Raw genomic sequence first — 20,956 nt, forward strand, 5'->3', positions numbered from 1 at the left:
AGTCTGGGCTCTTGTGCTTTGCTGACTGATCTTCAGCTGTGTTCCTGAATCCTGCTCTAATCCTGTGTGTCCTCCCAGTATTTAGACCTGGCTTGCTCTTGACCTTGGCCCTATGTTCTGTTGCTGTACTGATGCCCAACTCTGACCCGGCTCTGTTCCTGACTCTGGCTCTGTCTATGATTTGGTACCTCACTGCCCGCCTGCTGACGAACCTGGCTATCCCTGAGACCTTGCTCCTGTCTATGTTCCTGGTTGCTGTTAACTCTTGGTTACCTGCCTGGCTGTTACCTGTTCCTGCTCAGCTCATCACAGTCTACTCCAGGCCGCTGAACCCTGCCAAGCTGTTCTGCCGGGACCTCCTGCTCCAGGCACTCGTGTCCCTCTTGTCCTTCGGCTTCCTGTGTCTCACCTTCAGCGGAGCCAGGACAGGAGATATAAGAGAGGCCGACCTCAGCAAATCAGTCTCCCATCCGATCCCTGACACCATGTTTTAAAGCAAATGTAAACTAGCCCTTACTGTAAAACCATATACAGATACTTTTGCAGACATGAATGTACTCCTGTTTGCAGACTCTAATGTGGTGGGAAATTAAGTGTAGCTGATGAAAAAACTCGAATTCTGCATGTAATATTATAGTGGGAATGTAGGTGTGGCTGACGAAAACCCGTCATTCAACGTGTGATATTGTCTTTGGGCCAGATTCAGATAGAGATACGACGGTGTATCTCCTGATACGTCGTCGTATCTCTGAGTTCCGTCGGTCGGATCTAAGCGCCTGATTCATAGAATCAGGTTCCGCATAGATCTCCCTAAGATCCGACAGGTGTAAGTGACTTACACCGTCGGATCTTAGGCTGCAATCTCACGCTGGCCGCTAGGTGGCGCTTCCGTTTGTATACGCGAGGAATATGCAAATGAGGAGTTACGCCGATTCAGAAATGAACGACTGGCCGGCGCTTTTTTTTTACGTCGTTTGCGTTCGGCTTTTTCCGGCGTATAGTTACCCCTGCTATATGCGGCGTATCCTATGTTAAGTATGGCTGTCGTTCCCGGGTCGAATTTTGAATTTTTTACGTCGTTTGCGTAAGTCGTTCGCGAATACGGATGGACGTAATTTACGTTCACGTCGAAACCAATGACGTCATTTAGAGCAATGCAAGCTGGGAAATTTAGCGGACGGCGCATGCGCAGTTCGTTCGGCGCAGGGACGCGCCTGATTTAAATGTTACACACCCCCTAGCCGCGGAATTTGAATTCCGACGGGGGATTTACGAAACGTTTGAGGCAAGTGCTTTCTTAATAAAGCACTTGCCTCAAAAACTTGAGCCGGCGTAACGTAAAACAGATAGGTTACGCGGATCTAAAGATCCGCTGACCTATCTGAATCTGGCCCCATATTTCTATACGGTTTGCAAAGACTATTAAACATTATAACTACGCTGCATTTGGGGTTAATTTTACATAAGGCTTTACAATACAATGGATTTTTGGTCCATGTGCCAAATTAAACACAGCTACACCTTTGACAAACTCCTTTCTGTTCGCATCGTACACATAAATTAAAGGAGCAATGACTACCAAATAACAGATTCATTGCAGTAGTAGTGAATCATTTTTGTCGATGATTTCAGCAGTGCATAATGTATACTGTGTACTTGCTTTGGTTTGGAGATGTATCATTTTCTTTTAGATACAGTTTTGAGCATGGAATTATATTAAAAATAAATAAATAAAAAATTGGTAGAATAATTGATTTTATGTTTTATTATGGAGTCTTGAGTCAGTGGCATATCACAGTATATTAAAGTTTCTTAGTGAATTATTAGTTTTATAAAGCAGTTGGTGAAACTAATGGTGCTGATGCCCAGGTCAGATATTTATCTGCTATTCACAATTCCCATGTTATGTTTTTATTCTCTTTTCTAATTTTTTTTGTAAATAGCCTCTAGTTTTACTGCAACACCTAGTTTTACTGCAACGAATCCATATATAGCCCTTTTATTGGTTGTTTTTCATATAGAAGGGAAGGGGTGAATCTCCTGTCAGTTTGTCCAGGGACTCAACATGAAATGATAGGAAATCTACAAATTGTTTACATTTGTGGCGGTGTTAACTTGCCCGTCTTAAAAATGATCCACAATTCTCAGAGTTATTTCACAGGCGGTTCGGAGGTGATATGTCACCTTCTGAATGCCTGTTTTAACCAGTGACAGCCTCGTGCACTGCACCACAAGCATATGCATTACACGTGGCTGCACCAAGGTCAAATTCACTTGAATGAGTGACACTTGTTGGCGTTACTACCTGCTAAAGCTGCACGATTCTGGCTAAAATGAGAATCATGAGGTTTTTGCTTAGAATAAAGATCAACTTATTATACAAAAAAATTGGGCTAACTTTATTGTTTCATTTTTTTTAAATTCGTTAAAGTGTATTTTTTACAAAAATATTGCGTTTGAAAGACCACTGCGCAAATACCGTGTGACATAAAATATTGCAACAATCGCCATTTTATTTCCTAGGGTCTTTGCTAAAACAATATATATATATAATGTTTGGGGGTTTTAAGTAATTTTCTAGCAAAAAAATACTGGGCCAGATTCACAGTACAAGTACGCCAGAGTATCTACTTATACGCCGGCGTACTTTCAAATTTGCCGCGTCGTATCTTTAGTTTGAATCCTCAAACCAAGATACAACGGCTTTTGGCTTCGATCCGACAGGCGTACGGCTTCGTACGCCTTCGGATCGTAGGTGTAATACCTTGGCGCCCGCTGGGTGGAGTTCGCGTCGTTTTCCGCATCGGGTATGCTAATTAGCTTTTTCCGGCGATTCACGAAGGTACGCGCGGCCGTCGCATTCTCTTACGTCATCGCTAGTTGGCTTTTCCCGGCGTATAGTTAAAGCTGCTATTTCGTGGCGTATAGATAGACCTGCCATGTTAAAGTATGGCCGTCGTTCCCACGTCGAATTTTGATTTATTTTTTTTGCGTAAGTCGTCCGTGAATAGGAAAGGACATAACTCACGTCGACGTTGGTGCGCAGTACGTTCGGCGCGGGAACGAGCCTAATTTAAATGATCCACGCCCCCTACCCGGATCATTTGAATTAGGCGGGCTTGCGCCGGAGGGATTTACGATACGCCGCCGCAACTTTACAGGCAAGTGCTTTGTGAATCAAGCACTTGCCTGTAAAACTTGCGGCGGTGTAACGTAAATGCGATACGTTACGCCGCCGCAAATGTACCTGAACGCTGCGTCGGCGTGGCGTAGGTTTCGAAGGCGCAGGCTGGCGTAGGTGGAAGTGAGCTTGACCCATGCAAACCCATGCAAATGAGGCGTGACCCCATGCATATGATGGTCCGAGCGCCAGACAAGTACGTTTAGCGAACTGCGCATGCGCCGTGACGTGGATGCATCCCCCTGCGCATGCTTACAACCACGTCGGAAAAGCTGCCTAAGATACGCCGGATCACTGCGTACGCCATGAACATAACCTACGCCCAGCCAGACACACGTCCAACGTAAAATACGCCGGCTTGGCCTGCTTGTGTTCCCTTGTGCAGACCTTTGCATGTCTGCTGCTGGGTTACACCTCCTTTATGGGGCTTAACTTTACGCCGGACGTACAACTTACGCGCACCTCTCGTAGCCTGCGTCGGGCGCACGCAGGTTCGTGAATCACCGTATTTCCCTCATTTGCATATTTGAATGACTAATCAATGGGAGCGGCACCATGCTCCCAGCCTAAATGTGCGCCCACTCTACGCCGGCGTAAGCAAGATACGTTGGCAGAGTGAAGCCTATTTTTAGGCGCATCTCTGTTTGTGGGTCTTGCACACGGATACGACGGCGCACATTTGCACTTACGTCGGCGTAACTTGATATACGTCGGCGTAAGTGCTTTGTGAATCTGGGCCTTAGTCTTTAAGTGGTTAAACTGCCCTCATCTACAGACCTAAGTTCATTCCTATGATCTATTTCAAAATAACTAAATATTACAATGTTTCTCTTTATGTCCACCTAAGCGATGTTGCGATAAACTTGGCAGACTGCCTGCTTTTTTTTTTTTGACAGCTGTCGGCTTGAGCAGAGAACTCTCTGCACTGAATCAGGGAAATGCTGTGTTAAGATCGCAAGGGTGGTTGAATCGCGATCTAGATTCTTTAACGAATAATTGTCCAGGTCTACTACCTTCCAAACATCAAGTTGTATAAATTTCACCTGGCCATACTGGTAGTGGTTATGTTTACGTAAACCTCAGTGTCCGGTCATTAAAACCCTGGTTCATCCACCTGTTTTTACAGCCCCTTGCCCACACTTGTGAACAAGACCTTAAACATTTGTCACCATTTGTTCACATTTTAAGTTTCCCCCTTACTTCTAAACAACTTTTGGATTTCCCATTTTCCTTTCCGTCTTGGTGAGTATGGTCATCTGGGGAAAGAGTGGGGGTAAATCTCCCTACTGGGGGCACAGACAAATCTCAGAGAGGTTCTAATCATTTTCCATGCTATCCACTTCTTCTGAAAAATATCAGCTACACAAGAAAGTTCTCAACTAGCATTTACAGAACAGAGGTCTCTCAAGGTATTTAAAAGTATACCTCCAAATATTTTATACAGTGCAAGGGCCGGATTCAGATAGGTTAGCGGATCTAAAGATCCGCTAACCTATCTGATTTACGTTACGCCACCGCAAGTTTTTGAGGCAAGTGCTTTATTCAGAAAGCACTTGCCTGAAAAAGTTCCGGCGGCGTAGCGTAAATCCGCTGGCCGAATTCAAATTCGGCGGGTAGGGGGCGTGTAATATTTAAATCAGGCGCGTCCCCGCGCCGAACGAACTGCGCATGCGCAGTCCACAAAATTTCCCAGAGTGCATTGCTCCAAATGACGTCGCAAGGACGTCACTGGTTTTGACGTTAACGTAAATTACGTCCGGCCGTATTCGCAAACGACTTGCGCAAACGACGTAAAAATGTCAAAACTCGGCGCGGGAACGACGGCCATACTTAACATAGGATACGCCGCACATACCCCTCATAAAGCAAGGGGTAACTATACGCCGGAAAAAGCCAAACGCAAAAACAAGGCAAAAAAAATGCGCCGGGCGGTCGTTCGTTTCTGAATCGGCGTAACTCCTCATTTGCATATTCGACGCATAAAAGATACGGAAGCGCCACCTAGCGGCCGGCCTGGAATTGCAGCCTAAGTTCCGACGGTGTAACACAGTTACACCTGTCGGATCTTAGGGATATCTATGCGTAACCGATTCTCTGAATCAGTCGCATAGATACGACCGGCCGGCCGGCCTTAGAGATACGACGGCGTATCAGGAGATACGCCGTCGTATCTCCTATCTGAATCCGGCCCCAAGAGTTTAGCTTTAAAGCTGAACAAAAGCCAGAACTTTCTTCCGAGACAAATGAAAACTGGTCAGAGGTGGTAGTCCTTCCTTTAGCTGCTCTTTGTGTGTCTTTAAAGCCGGCCATACATCAAAATTTGGCTGGTTCAGCAGGGACCAGCGAATATCATATGGGCACGCTGGTTGAACAGAAGTCAATCAACCCATTGATTGTTGGATTTTAACTTCTTGATCAGCGCTGCAAGCTATAGCATACTGCTCTGATCAGTGTATTCTGATGCTGGGACAGTCTCCATGCTGTCAGAATACAATAGCTCAGCTGTATGTGAATGTGTGTATGGGGAAATAGGGTCAGTTTTTTAATCAAACCCGCTGATTAAATAAAATAAAAAATAAAAACTCATCCATGGGCAGCCTAACTGAATGGAATGTAATGCAGCTGTAATGGAACTTTTTCATGTTACCCTATGTGAGTGCATTGCTTAACCACTTCAGCCCCGGAAGAATTTACCCCCTTCCTGACCAGAGCACTTTTTGCTATGCGGCACTGCTTTGCTTTAACTGACAATTGGTGTGTCGTGCGACGTTGCACCAAACAAAATTGACGTGCTTTTTTTTCCCACAAATAGAGATTTATTTTGGTGGCATTTGATCACCTCTGTGGTTTTTATTTTTTGCACTATAAACAAAAAAAGGGCCTTTTGCTATAATAAATATCCCCAAAATATATATAAAAAAATAAATTTCTTTCTCTGTTTAGGCCGAAATGTATTCTTCTACATATTTTTGGTAAAAAAAAAATCACAATAAGCGTATATTGATTGGTTTGCGTAAAAGTTATAGCGTCTACAAAATAAGGTATTTCTGTAATTTTTTTATAAAATTGGCGGCGATCTCCGATTTTTATCGTGACTGCGACATTATGGCGGACACATTGGACACTTTTGACACTATTTTGGGACCATTGTCATTTATACAGCGATTGGTGCTAAAAAAATACACTGATTACTGTGTAAATGACACTGGCAGGGAAGGGGTTAAACACTAGGGGGCGATCAAGGGGTTAAGCGTGTCCTAGGGAGTGATTCTAACTGTGGGGGGATGGGCTACCACAGACATGACAGCAATCACAGCTCCCGATGACAGGGAGCAGTGGATCCCTGTCATGTTGCTAGGCAGAACAGGGAAATGCCTTTTTTACATAGGCGTCTCCCCGTTCTGAAGCTCCGTGTCACGATCGCGGGACACCGGCGGACATAGAGTCCATTGGACCTGCGGGCATGGTCACAGAGTACGCGGCGGGCACATGCAAGACCCGCCGGTGGCGCACGCGCATGACCACTAACCCGCAATTTAAAGAAAACGTACTTGTACCCCCATTCGCGCTGCCGTGCTATTGTGCCAACGTACATCGTCGTGCGCTTGTCGGCAAGCGGTGAAAGTGGATAAGCAAAAATCCATAATTTTTTCAATGATCAGTTCCAAAACTGCGTTCCATCCCTGAAGACATGCATGAGGTAGAGATCGGTGCAGCAGCCAAGGGTGCCGATCCCCAACACTCAATGCTAATCCAAGATAGGAAGGTATATACCCCGACATATGTGCATGCTAAAACATTGTTTGTATTAGTACAACCAGAAAAATTACAGCAAAAATACGTTTACATGTTTCGGCAAGCAGCCTTAGTAATAGCAATATGTCAGGTGTGCGCCTTCCTATCTTGGATTAATATGATAAGTGATACCGCTAATGTAAGCTTCATAATGATTACTGCAATAGGAGATAATATTTAATTGTCTGTGAAAAGTTTTCTTTGATTTAATATCTTACCAGGATTAGGCATTCTATCAAATCTCAATTTTTTCCTGTAATAAAGAACATGAACATTATTAACAAGGAAAATCATGTATAAGATACCACAGCTCCATGACTAAATTGATTATTTGTGTCTACATTATAGACACACCAAATTGGCCATAACATTATGACCACCCATCTTATATCGAGTAGGTCTCCCTTTTGCTGCCAAACCAGCCCTGACCCGTTGAGGCATGGACTGCAAAGTAACAGCCACAGGAATGGCAGGACCCAAGGTTTCCGAGCAGAACTTTGCCCATAGCACCACACTGCCTCCATTGACTGCATCCTGTGCCATACCCTCTTCAGGTAAGCAACGCACATGCACCTGGCCATCCACATGATGTAAAAGTAAACTTAATTCATCAGATCAGGCCATCTTCTTCCATTGCTATGTGGTCCAGTTCTGATACTCACGTGCCCATTGTAGGTGCTTTTGGCTGTGGACACGGGTCAGCATGGTCACATTGGCCGTTCTGCAGCTACGCAGACCCCATACCCAACAAACTATGATACACTGTGTGTTCTGACACCTTTCTATCCGAACCAGAATTTTGAGCTTTCTGTTGGATCACACTACATGGCCCATCGTTTGCTCCCCACTTGCATCAATGAGCCTTTTGCTGCCCATGGCCCTGTCACTGGTTTTCTTTCCTTGAACCCCTTTTGGTAGGTCCTGACCACTGCAGACCAGGAAAGGGAAAGGGTCACATAAATAATTCATCTTAATTTCTGCAGTTTTGCTGTATGTTGGGCTTGGCTTATCCTATGTCTATTTTATTTTAGAATGTTGGCTGCCTTCTGTGTTCTTTCCCCTACACCCCCCAGGCAACCACCTCTCCCCTTCCTTTTGGGATATAATCTCTTACCTTGCAGTCTTGTGTTTCATTTCCTTTTTCCTTTTATCCTTAAAAAAAGTAAAAAAAAAAAAAAATAGTTTCAATAACATGTTTAAAAAATCACTTATATTTCTTATATTTTTTTTTATGTGAGGTCCACTTTCACTGTAACCCTGGGAAGGACATTGACTGGATAACCATTAGCACCTACTTTAGAGAAAACAAGAACTGATGGGGCTCAGACCAGGCCAGTGGTGCCAGTGCCCCTATAATTACTATGTATGAGGAGACTTGCAGTCACACTTGCATAAACTTTGAGTAGGCCAAAACCTGTTCATGTAGAGAAAACAAGCGTGGAGGCACACAATTCACACAACAAGATGTTAAAAAAATGGACATGGGACTTTTAAGGCCCCACAGATACAAAAAATATAATAAAAACTCGAATTTTATTTGTACAAAGATTGATTATAAAACACAGTGAATAGATACGTCATCATATCAGCCCATATATAATCAATTAGATTCATATAATCAATTAGATTCATCCAACTCACACAGAGGGCATCAAGGTCCCTCTTTATGAACAGTCGCAATGTGTTTCAACTATTAAACATCACGTTTCTTCTTCAGGGAGATAATGGACTGATGACGTAAGATTCGAGAAGTTAAAATATGAATTTGGGTAGATGTGTTCACCTGATATCAGCCCTACAATATGAATTAGACAGGGAAAGGAAACCACTAATGCTGCATATAAAGTTAGATGGCCATAAAATATGTATACTGTACCATATCCTGCAAAAATGTGGTTAACTTATAATCCTGTCCAAGGGGAGACGCCAAGGTAGAAGGAAAGGCCTGACACAGCCCAAGGATCAAATCAACATCAAAATATCAGTCAAGAGAAAGAAGCCCAAATTAACTCAGGAATCAATGCTGCAATCTGTCCTCAATTCAATACAATGCCACCCAGGAAAATACGGTATATCCAGAAGCCTAGCAAACACAAAGCTTGTAGACTTCACCTCCATAACATCTCTAACTAACGAAACCACCAAGCTACCTTGTTATCTCTTACCTTGACTATTGCAGTTCACTTCTCATAGGCCTACCTCTCCATAAGCTATCCCCTCTTCAGTCTATCATGAATTCTGCTGCCACCAGAAACATCACCTCACCAATCACATAATGTCTGCCAATTGATCACCAATCCTGTCTCCAAATATCATCCAAACCGTCCTTTCTGCTCCTCCCCAGACCTCCTGCTATCAAGCATCCTTGTCTCCTCCTCCCATGTTCATCTCCGGGAACTTCTCCAGAGCCTCTCCCATCCTCAATCTTTCTGGCTATCTCCTACTCTGGCCACCTTTAGGCAATCCCTGAAAACACTTCTCTTCAGAAATGCGATGTTATATTCCTGTTGTATACTTTGCCCCCTACATGGGCCTAAGGCTATACTTTTGAGATCACTGCTTCCAACCAGAATGCCCATAATCTCTTACCATCACCTGCAGTATATCCACTGTGACCTATTTAGTGACACCATGGGTATCCAGGGGTACTGGACACCCCCTGGTATCACCAAGTTTACCATGTATTTTAACATTTATTTTCATCTTGAAAGTACACTCAGGCTTCAATTGGGCGGGCTGCAGTCTTTACCACCCCTCTGAAAAGTGACCATTGGTAGATCACTTCTCTGGGGTTGGTAGAGCTGCAGCTTCCAGGCATCCAGAAGGTGATCCTGCTGTTTTCTAAAGGTATGTTTTGGTTTTTTCCCCCAGCCATACATACTGTGTTTTCCGGTTTATAAGACAACCTTTTACACTTAAAAAAAACGGGCAAAAACCGGGGGTTGTCTTATACGCCAGGTATCAAATGCAGCCGGCTGTGCGGTAATACTGTATGTAGCTTCGTCTACATACAGTAAAGACCGCTGAGCCAATCCCAGCGAGCGATGTATTCTATTAATGAATACAGAGCCTTCTCGGATTGGAGTAACAACCTCTGCCAAAATGAGCAGGCTACATACAGTAGCCTGCTCGGATTGGCTTTGAGAGTCATTGAGACGTGGGCTGATGATGTTACAGCCTCTGCTAATCCGAGCAGGCTTTGTATTCATTAATAGTAGGGTTGTCCCGATAGCAATACTAGTATCGGTACCGATTCCGAGTATTTGCGGGAGTACTCGTACTCCCGAAAATACCCCAGATACCGAAATAGAATACCCCCCTCCACCGCTACGCTGCATCCCGCCGCCGTTACGCCGCATACTGGTTAATACGGGCGGGGAACATTACAGCATTCATTTGAATAGCTGTAGTCTTTCCCGCCGCGCCGCGTATAGAAACTCCCCCTTGCTCGGGTGAACTGTCCAATCCCGAGCAAGGGGGAGTGTCTATACGCAGCGCGGCGCGAATCATTACAGCTATTCAAATGAAAGCTGTAATGTTCCCCGCGCGTATTAACCAGTCGGCGGCAGCGGGATGCAGGTAAGGGGGACATGGCTGGATATGGGGGGAGACATGGCTGGATATGGGGGAAGACATGGCTGGATATGGGGGGAGACATGGCTGGATATGGGGGGAGACATGGCTGGATATGGGGGGAGACATGGCTGGATATGGGGGGAGACATGGCTGGATATGGGGGGAGACATGGCTGGATATGGGGGGGAGACATGGCTGGATATGGGGGGGAGACATGGCTGGATATGGGGGGAGACATGGCTGGATATGGGGGGAGACATGGCTGCATATGGGGGACATGGCTGCATATGGGGGACATGGCTGGATATGGGGGGGAGACATGGCTGGATATGGGGGGAGACGTGGCTGCATATGGGGGACATGGCTGCATATGGGGGGAGACATGGCTGCATATGGGGGGGAGACATGGCTGCATATGGGGGGACATGGCTGGATATGGGGGGAGACATGGCTGCATACGGGGGGACATGGCTGCATGGGGGGGGACATGGCTGGATATGGGGGGAGACATGGCTGCATATGGGGGACATGGCTGGATATGGGGGGAGACATGGCTGCATATGGGGGGACATGGCTGCATGGGGGGGACTGGGGGGGACATGGCTGGATATGGGGGGGGGACATGGCTGGATATGGGGGAGACATGGCTGGATATGGGGGGAGACATGGCTGCATCTGTGGGGGGACATGGCTGCATTTGGGGACACATTTAAAAAAAAGTATTGGTATTCGGTATCGGTACTTGTACTCGGTCCTAAAAAAGTGGTATCAGGACAACCCTAATTAATATAATACATCGCTCGCTGTTATTGGCTCAGTGTGGGAAGGCTTCAACTTACATTAAGAAGAAGGAAATATAGGCAATATGAAGGGGGGCCATCCTAAACAGTGAGTATAGGCAAAAACTGTAGAAATACAGTAGAATTAGGGGGTCGTCTTATACGCCCGGTTGTCTTATACACCTGAAAATACAGTGACAAACAAGTACTCATATTTTTATTTCATTTACCGGTGTTTTGTTTTTACGTGCTTTGTTTGAGCAGGCTGATAGTATGGAAGTTCCAGATGTTTCTGTGCCATTATTCTTCTGAGCTTCTGAAAGTAAAAATACACAAACAGTTTTTGTTGTTCAAAATGCACATGCACTGCCTATATAAAATAATAAAAAAGTAACTGCAATTGTTTTATTAAATGTATACAGCGGACATCAGGGTTCTACTAGATTTTTACACTTCGCACAGTGTGGATCATTACCAGTCTCTCTGGTTACCTAGCCATACACGGATCACAGTTATTAATAAATATAGGCTATCACTGTTTTCTTACATCTTGCAGAATATTTGTTAACAAAGAAATACAGCTTATAAACCCATCTTTATTTCATAGCATACATTTTACTTTCAGAAAGAATGCATGCTATTGGATTACATTTACTGTAAAGTGTAAGTTCACCTTTACAGAAAATCTGTAAGGTGAACTTACACTGGACCCCCAAATCACTGGATCGGTGAAGCGCCGACCCGATGTCTCCTAGAGGGTGATTGCCGGCCTCAGGTAGAGTGGGACCGGGAGGATGGGGAGGGGGTCCAGTGTAGGTTCATGCAAAGGGGGACATGCAAATAAAATAAAAAACAGCATTTTAGCTTGCACATGATTGGATAATAAAATAAGCAGAGCTTCCCCTCAAATTTACAGTGACTGCACTTCCAAATGCACTTTCAGTGCAATTTCAAGTGCACTTTGCACTTTTAATGCAAAATGAATCTGCCATTGTCTTGACCTTGGACTTTTGCCAGCAACTCTTTTTGGGTCACGTGGAAGACGGTGAACATCATTCCATCAATTGCTGTTTGGATTTCAAAACAAACTGGTAGCACCAGGTCTCACCCCCTGTGACGATTGTCAGGATGGATCCTGGTCACACATGGTAAGGAAATCTCCAGAGGTTTTCATCTGTTGTGCATTCTGTTTGTCTGCCAGCTTGTGTGGCACAAACCTGGGAACAGATCTTCTGCTTACCCAAATCTTCACGGACGATCATCGAGTGTAGTCAATTGCCGATCTTGTGCCAGCATTTGTCACACTTGCTCATTCATGTCTGGGGTTCTGCCGGTTGACGACCGAGCCAAACGTGGCTCATCCTCAGTCATTTCTTTCGTAAACACATTTTCTGCTCACGGCTTCCGTCCTGTGCACTTGCATCAAAATTTCATGCGTCTCTGTCTCCAAATTCGGAGCAGAACTTGATGTTCACTCATTGCTCCATTGCGCTGGAACCCTACCTCTCACACTGACTATGTTTGACTGCCCGCAAAGGGTTTACCCCGACAGTCACATGTACTCCATGCTAGGTGGCGCTTCTCGATGCGTCTCTGGATAGCTATGTGCATGTGCGCATGCCTGGCCCATGCTGCCGTTGAGATATCAGACCATTCACCAAACTTTTTAGACACACCTCGTATACTAGGGTTGTCCCGGTACTTGTACTCTGGGCAAATGCTTCGATGCTTCATCTGATACCTGGGCAGTAAGGTGATCAGTTCGGTGGGAGAGTTATAAGCTACTGATCACCCTGTATAGGTTTCAAAGTCTGGCTTTCAGCTGCTTTAGTGAAATCAGCGGTGATTAGTGCTTGTAACTCTCCCACAAACGATCACGCTGACCATCTCCTCATCCTCCTCCAGTCCCCCTCCGTTCTGCTGCTCTGCTGCTGTCCCCCTCCATGCTGCTCCGTGTACCGCTCCGTGCTGCTCCGTGTCCCCCTCCGTGCTGCTCCGTGTCCCCCTCCGTGCTGCTCCGTGTCCCCCTCCGTGCTGCTGTCCCCCTTTCTTCTCCCCCTCCGTGCTACTCCGTGTCCCCCTCTCTTCTCCTCCGTGTCCCCCTCTCTTCTCCTCCATGTCCCCCTCTCTTCTCCTCCATGTCCCCCTCTCTTCTCCTCCATGTTCACCTTTGTGTTGCTGTCCCCCTCTCTCTTCTCCTCCGTGCTGCTGTCCCTCTTTCTTCTCCCCCTCTGTGCTGCTTCTGGTCACCCTCTCTTCTCCTCTGTGCTGTTGTCCCTCTTTCTTCTCCCCCTCCGTGCTGCTCCATGTCCCCCTCTCTTCTCCTCTGTGTCCCCCTCTCTTCTCCCCCTCCGTGCTGCTGTCGCTCTTTCTTCTCCTCCTCCATGCTGCTCGGTGTCCCCCTCTCTTCTCCTCCATGTCCCCCTCTGTGCTGCTGTCCTCTCTTCTCCCCTTCCATGCGGCTGTCTCCCTCCGTGCTGCTGTCCCCCTCTCTTCTCTCCCTCTGTGCTGCTGTCCCCTTCTCTTCTCTCCCTCCGTGCTGCTGTCCCCCTCTCTTCTCCCCCTCCGTGCTGCTGTCCTCCTCTTGTCTCTCCCTCTGAGCTGCTGTCCCCCTCCATGTGTCAGGATGGAGAGCGGAGGTAAGAGCCGTTAAATCCGGCTCCTACCTTTTCTGAATGTACAGAGCCAGTGATCACTGACTCTGTCCATTCACATAACTGAAACATTGTAAACTGTGTTAAGCCGCTGTCTTCTCTCCATTCATTTTCAGTGCAGCTGAGGCTGCTGAGAAAGGGACTAGGGAATCTGTGCCCCTAATCCCTTTCCCTGTCTCAAAGGGATATAAAAAAATAAAAATAAAATTGTAATACATAATAAAAAATAAAATAAAAACACTGATACTGTTCATCCCCCACCCTTAAAAAAATAAAACATTGAAAAAAAACAAACAAAAATTTAAAGATTTTTTTTTAAAAAAATGTAATAAAAAAAATTGTAAAAAAAAGAAAAAAAAAATACTGGACACATGCGCCACTGTCAGATGAGATAAAAAAAGTATTAGTAATCGGTATCGGCGAGTACTTGAAAAAAAGTATTGGTACTTGTACTCGGTCTTAAAAAAGTGGTATCGGGACAACCCTATCGTATACTCCATCATTACTAGCCCATTTTTTAATCATGCAAATATATATCTAAAAGTATTTTACATTATTTTTTAGATAGATAGGCAGTCTTTTGATGGTATTTAATAACTAATGTGGTTTTTATTTTTAATATATAAAAGCAAAGACAAGAAATTGGACATTTATTACATTAACCTTTAATTTCTTTACCTTTAAAAAAGAGCTAAAGTTTTGTAAAAACTGGAGGTGTTTACATTTCTATGGCCCTGCTTCACAGCAAACACAAGTTACAGAGCCACTCTGACTGGCTCTGTACATTGTGCCTATGCATTAAGTTGTCCAAAGCTCAGATCACAGCCGGGAATGAGGTGCACTGGTGGTCCATGCTTGTTTTCTGGCGCACCATTTATAAACTTAACTTACCTTTTGCAATTTGATCTGTTCTTGCATGTTTATAACAATAAGCACTGTAAAGAGAAAAAAAAGCATTTGATTAACAAATCATTTATATAAAAGGCAGTTTAGAATAGGGGAAACAAATATGAGCATAAATGAGTCTGGACTATATCCAGCCATGTAAAGCTCTCTGTTTAAAAAGTTATAGTGGTTCTAAAGGCTGAAGGTTTTTCACCTTCAGGCATTCTATGCCTGAAGGAAAAAACCTGTGTGCAGCTGCCCCCCCCCCCAGTTCCCCCCCTCCCAATACCTACTGTAGCCAAGGGTTGCTACTAGAGTTATAATTATTATTGAATGTTTTATTGTTTCATATATGGGTTTGGCTCCCCCTAGTGCATGCTGAACTATGTCAGGTTTTTTTTTTCCACCTTGAGAGCGATCAGAGTAATGCATTATGGGACATGTAGTGTGGATGAGGTAGTAATACTGTTGGCCAGGCCAGCTCTGAACTGCAGGACACACAATGCACAGCACACAGAACAGCCTACTGGGAGGAGAAATAAAACGGAGGGCAGGCCTTTTTCAGCCTCTCAGGACGCCATTTGGAACCGGCCAGCAGGAGGTCTGTGTGACGGAAGTGAGAATATGTGGCCTACACAGCGGAGAGTCGGATCGCCAGCCTCAGAGTGACCTCAGAGGACAGCATCGATATTCCAGCAAGCGGACCGGCCTGCGCTCCAGAGCTTCTGGGAAACCCTGCCCTTCAGTCCACCGGGAGTTGCAGTGTGGCGTGGTAGCGCCATTTCACCGGACAGAGACACCATAAGGGATTCCAGCTGGAGCCCTTTATCTGACCGGGTCCACAGTGGTGAGCGGGCACCTGCTCATTCAGATAGAGATAACAGTATTGCTGAGTGATTTTTCTACAGACTGGCTAGTTCCACAAATGTGAATCTACTACTTTACAGGCCTTATACAGCAGGCGCTTGGGGCCTATTCATCCCCACTGTGCTGTAAAGTCAGTAATGTATTCATCTCATTAACATACTTAAAGAGGAACATACAAGTGGGGATACTTCTTCCGTTTAAGCATTCATCAGTTCATCTTTGCCCTTCAGTTCTTTTGTCTTTCACCTATCTGGATTACAAATTATAAATTACACTGCAGTATAAACAACAGGCCAGCTGAAGATGTCCGGAATTGAAGGAACATTTACCTTTTTCCTCTTTGTTATGCTTTACTGCTTTGTTTTCTAATACTTAATCATTGAACTACCACCTAAGGCAGGGGTGTCCAAACTTTTTTCAAAGAGGGCCAGATTTGATTAAGTGAACATGCGTGAGGGCTGACCATTTTGCCTGACACTCTTTGAACCATTAAAATTCAGTCTAAGGGTGTTCTTTCGAGCACTAATACACTGTCCAACAAGAATTATCTTGCCTTTGTGGCTGTGTGTGAGTAAAGAGATGAGCTCAGGTGTATTATTTGGATATATTGTATTTACTGGTGTATAACACCGTATAGCACCTTCACTTTAAGAGGGAAGTTTCAGGAAACAAAATTACATTTTAAATAAAGAACTGTGAAGCAAAATAGGGGTCAGTGCCCATCTGCAGCCTCACAAGTGCCCATCTGCAGACCCACCATTGCCATGAATGCAGCACCCCCAATTGCCAGGAATGCAGCACCCCCAATTGCTAGGAATGCAGCACCTACCATTGCCAGGAATGCACTCACCATTGCCAGGAATGCACCCACCAGTGCCAGGAATGCACCCACCAGTGCCAGGAATGCACTCACCATTGCCAGGAATGCACTCACGAGCGCCAAAGATTACCTACAGGAGAATCTTCTGTTTACACGGCTGCCTCTTTAATAGAAAATCTTGCTTCCTTTGATGGACAGAACAGTCGTCCAATAGCAGCGCCGGAGACGGGACTTCCTATTACAGAGGCCGCCCGTAAACAGGAAATTCTCCTGTGTGTGTACGGCACTCGTCCCACCTCCTCCCTGTCCCCTCCAAGGCAGCCAGCATATACATCTTTTGTGGCCCAGGCACTGGGAGATCGTCGGGGGCCACAAAAGATATATATGTCCAAATAACCAGGCTGGGCCGTTCAAAACCGGAACATGGGCTGCGGTTGGCCCGCGGGCTGGACTTTGGACATGCCTGACCTAAGTTGAGCCAATTAGCAATTCAAATTCACATTGTAGTTACTGTATGTATATGCTGTACACTGTTGCTGGTTTGTGTGCTGAGGCCTCAGAGGAAAGGTATCCAATACATGTTTTAAAGGTGTTGGATATTTGTCTCTGTGTGTACCTGTTCACATATGTCTTGTGGAGGTATTAAGTTACACACCTTTGTATGTCAATGGCAAATGATATTCTAGGTCTAAAATAAGTTGTGTTTTACTTATATAATTTCTTGTGTTAATTCTTTATCTCAGTAAACATATCTGAGTGATTCAGTGATACTGTGTGAGTTTCTCATTACAAACGCAACATTTCAGAATGGAACACAAGGTGTCAGTGGTAAGAGAGGATTTGCAGAGTCGGGATGGCCAGTGGGGTATAGAGTCTATCAGCAGCCCCCACAGGGGTACCGCTATACTACCCATCTCGATTCAGCGATGTGCACAAGAGTAGCTGCTCTCCCCCTCCTTATTGGTTCAGACACAGCAGCGGAAGCTATTGGTCCCCACTGCTGTCAATCACAGCCAGTAAGTAGGGAGTGGAGGGTGGGGCCAAGCCCAGTACTGTATGTCAGTGGACGCACAGAGAGGGGCTCGGGAGTGAGCATACACGAAGGCCCCTATAGCCTATGACTTGCTATGGGGGCACTCAGCAGGGGGAAGGAGCACAGAGCGCTGGCAGTAGACCTGAAAAGAAGAGGATCGAGGCTGCTCTGTGCAAAAATATTACACAGAGCAGGTAAGTATTTACGTATTTGTTATATATATTTATTTATTTTCCCTTTAGTATCACTTTAGGACACTTGTACTACAGAAAAGGTCTGTTTATTAAAGTATTTTTTTTTCTTGAACCAGCGGTGGTGTGCAAATACTAAACACAAAAAAAGTGCATGTGAAAACACACACACAAAAAAGCGCACTTAAAGTGATTGTTATTTTTCTTTTTCAAAAAGCGAGCCAAGGGAATCGTGGACATCACTGGAGAGAGATGGGGCTCAGAGTATCTATTAGGGGGTGCTGGGGAGAAACACAAACAAAAGTAAAGAAAAATGAATTATACAAATAAGAAGAAGGGAAACAGGGGACTAGTTTTTGGACTTTTCAGGCACATTGTGCTGGTAAGAATACAGTCGTACAAAGAGAAATTCTCTAAAATTAGATTTAATTGAACATAGAAATACAGTTCATATATTAAAAACTTGACGTTCCAACAGCACTAACTAACAAACTAGCTAGGTATTGCAATAAGCCTCCCAACCATAACAGGAGATAGTCAACTAATAATCAAAACATAGTAATACAGCGTTTCAAGATTGAATGAAATACAAGCTATAAAGAGTAGATTACATAATTAAAATATCCTGTGTGAGAATTACACAATTATACAAATAATTGACAGTACAGGTGCATAGGCTGGGCCCTGTGGCCTGGTAACAAAAATTGCCCCTGACTTAGCCAAAAGGCCTAGCCCAAAGAGGCACAGTGCAGAAAAAAAAATGCTTTGGCCATATCCTCTCACAGTGGGTTTGCCATGCTCAAATGATACTAGGGTGCGGCCATAGGAAAGTCCCCGGCTTCAACCTAGCTCCGGAGCGGCGGCCATCTTGGTACGGCGGCGGCTGTCTCGTCAGGAAGTGATGTTTCGTCACCGCCATCTTGCTCCACCGCACACTTCTGCACAGTAATGTTAGTGAGAAGGGGGCAAGTGGACATCTTGTTACACCCAACAGAGTCTTAAATTTCACAGTTATTTTCAACACAAAACGGAGCTTATGTGCTTAAATACAGTATATGCAAATCTGACAGACTGTTTACATGTTACATTTTAAAAGCAGCAGCAAACCTTACAATGCTTGCTAATGTGACAGAACACCTCCTAATTTCACATTTAGTTAAATGTGAAAATCAGAGGTGTTCTGTCACATTAGCAAGCATGTAAGGTCAGTAGGTTTGCTGGGGCTTTTAAAATTTAACATGTAAACAGTCTGTCAGATTTACATATACTGGGGCAGATCCACAAAAGAATTACGCCGGCGTATCTCTTGATACGCCGCGTAATTTCAAATTTTGCACGTCGTATCTTTGTTTTGTATCTACAAAACAAGATACGACTGCATCTCGGATCGATCCGACAGGCGTATGTATATCTTAGTATGCCGTCGGATCTTAGGTGCATTTTTTCGGCGGCCGCTAGGTGGCGTTTCTGTCGATTTCCGCGTCAAGTATGCAAATTAGCTTGTTACGGCGATCCACGAACGTACGTCCGGCGCATTTTTTTACGTCGTTTGCGTTCGGCTTTTTCCGGCGTATAGTTACCCCTGCTATTATGAGGCGCACTCAATGTTAAGTATGGCCGTCGTTCCCGCGAATAGGGATTTGCGTAGAATGACGTCACCGTCGTAAGCATTGGCTTGTTCCGGTTTAATTTTGAGCATGCGCACTGGGATACCCCCACGGACGGCGCATGCGCCGTTAAAAAAAAAAAACGTTGTTTACGTCGGGTCACGACGTATTTACATAAAACACGCCCCCATCACATCCATTTGAATTCCGCGCCCTTACGCCGCCAAAGATACACTACGCCGGCGCAAATTCTTTGAGGATTAGAAAAAAAAAAGTTACGGCGGCGTAGTGTGTCTTGGATACGCTGCGCCCGGCGGAGATATGCGCCGAGGTACGTGAATCTGCCCCACTGTATTTAAGCACATAAATGTGTTGAAAATAACTTTAAATTATTTTTTTTCTTCATTTTATGCAAAAGAATTGCGATTCTCATTTTACCCAGAATTGTGCAGCTCTACTCTGTCTTGGCCTCATCTAATAGATAAGCTGGGTGTTGGCATTATATGACTACCCCCAGGGCTAAAGTCAAGTACTATGGCTTTGAATCGTCAGGAGGGGAACCCAGCAAGCGTGTCCACTCTCCCCACTTTTGTTTATCTTGGCACTGGAATCTCTGGCAGAAGCGATCCGTTCTCACCCAGACATAACGGGGGTAGAAGAAGTTGGTATTTCTCATAAAATATTGTTATTTGCGGACGATATCTGATGTCCCTCACTAATCCTAGAATTGGCCTTCCTGACCTGTTTTCCCTTTTGGATACTTTTGCATCATTCTCGGGTCTGTCCGTCAATCCTACCAAGTCAAAAGCTATGTCAATTAACCTTACACTCTTGGAGTTGGCAACCCTAAAACATGGCTTCTTATTTCAGTGGGTACCTTTGTTGTCTTATCTGGGGATTAGGCTTACTCTGACATATGCAGGACTCACGAGAGGATATCCGCTGGAAACGGTCCGCCGGCGGATTTGGATCTGATGGCTGTACACACCATCAGATCGAAATCCGCGCGGAATACATCCCCGGTGACGTGTCGCGACGATGACGCGGCGACGTGCGCGACGCTGGAAGGTAAATACTTCCACGCATGCGTTGAATCATTACGACGCATGAGAGGGAGGGGAGCGGACGGACTGATCCGGTGAGTCTGTACAGACGACCGGATCAGTCCGCTGGACTGGATTCCAGCGGATAGATTTCTTAGCATGCTAAGAAATTTTTATCCGCTGGGAATCCGTCGGCTGGATTTTTATCCGCCGGGAAATGTCCGCTCGGACGTACACACGACCGGATCTATCTGCTGGAACTGATCCGCGGATCAATCCCAGCGGATAGATCCGGTCGTCTGTACGAGGCCTATCAGGCCAATTTCCCTCCTTTGTTTAGGAAGCTATCAGATATGCTGTCCTCTTGGACCCATCTCCCATTATCTTGGTTTGGTAGAATTACGGTGGTGCGTATGACCTATATTCCAAAACTGCTTTATTCTTTCAGAGTTTTACTGGTCCAGGTCCCTCTACATATTTTTTGCATACACCAATGCAAAATTCAGAAATTTGTCTGAGGCTCCA

At 45.1% G+C, this 20,956-nt stretch overlaps 1 protein-coding gene across 6 annotated transcripts in view; it reads right to left on the bottom strand.

Moving 5' to 3' along the window:
• LOC120929096 overlaps nucleotides 1-20,956 on the bottom strand; it is a 197,712-nt gene that overhangs the window by 137,671 nt on the left and 39,085 nt on the right. For all 6 annotated transcript variants that reach the window (XM_040340307.1, XM_040340309.1, XM_040340308.1 and 3 more), the window contains 4 exons: nucleotides 14,877-14,920; nucleotides 11,562-11,647; nucleotides 8,091-8,128; nucleotides 7,195-7,229 (listed from right to left, as the gene is read on the bottom strand). In XM_040340307.1, coding sequence (XP_040196241.1) covers nucleotides 7,195-7,229; nucleotides 8,091-8,128; nucleotides 11,562-11,647; nucleotides 14,877-14,920 — 203 coding nt within the window. The remainder of the gene's footprint in view (nucleotides 1-7,194; nucleotides 7,230-8,090; nucleotides 8,129-11,561; nucleotides 11,648-14,876; nucleotides 14,921-20,956) is intronic.

Source organism: Rana temporaria, chromosome 2 (assembly GCF_905171775.1).
Source record: "Rana temporaria chromosome 2, aRanTem1.1, whole genome shotgun sequence".
Classification (NCBI taxonomy): domain Eukaryota; kingdom Metazoa; phylum Chordata; class Amphibia; order Anura; family Ranidae; genus Rana; species Rana temporaria.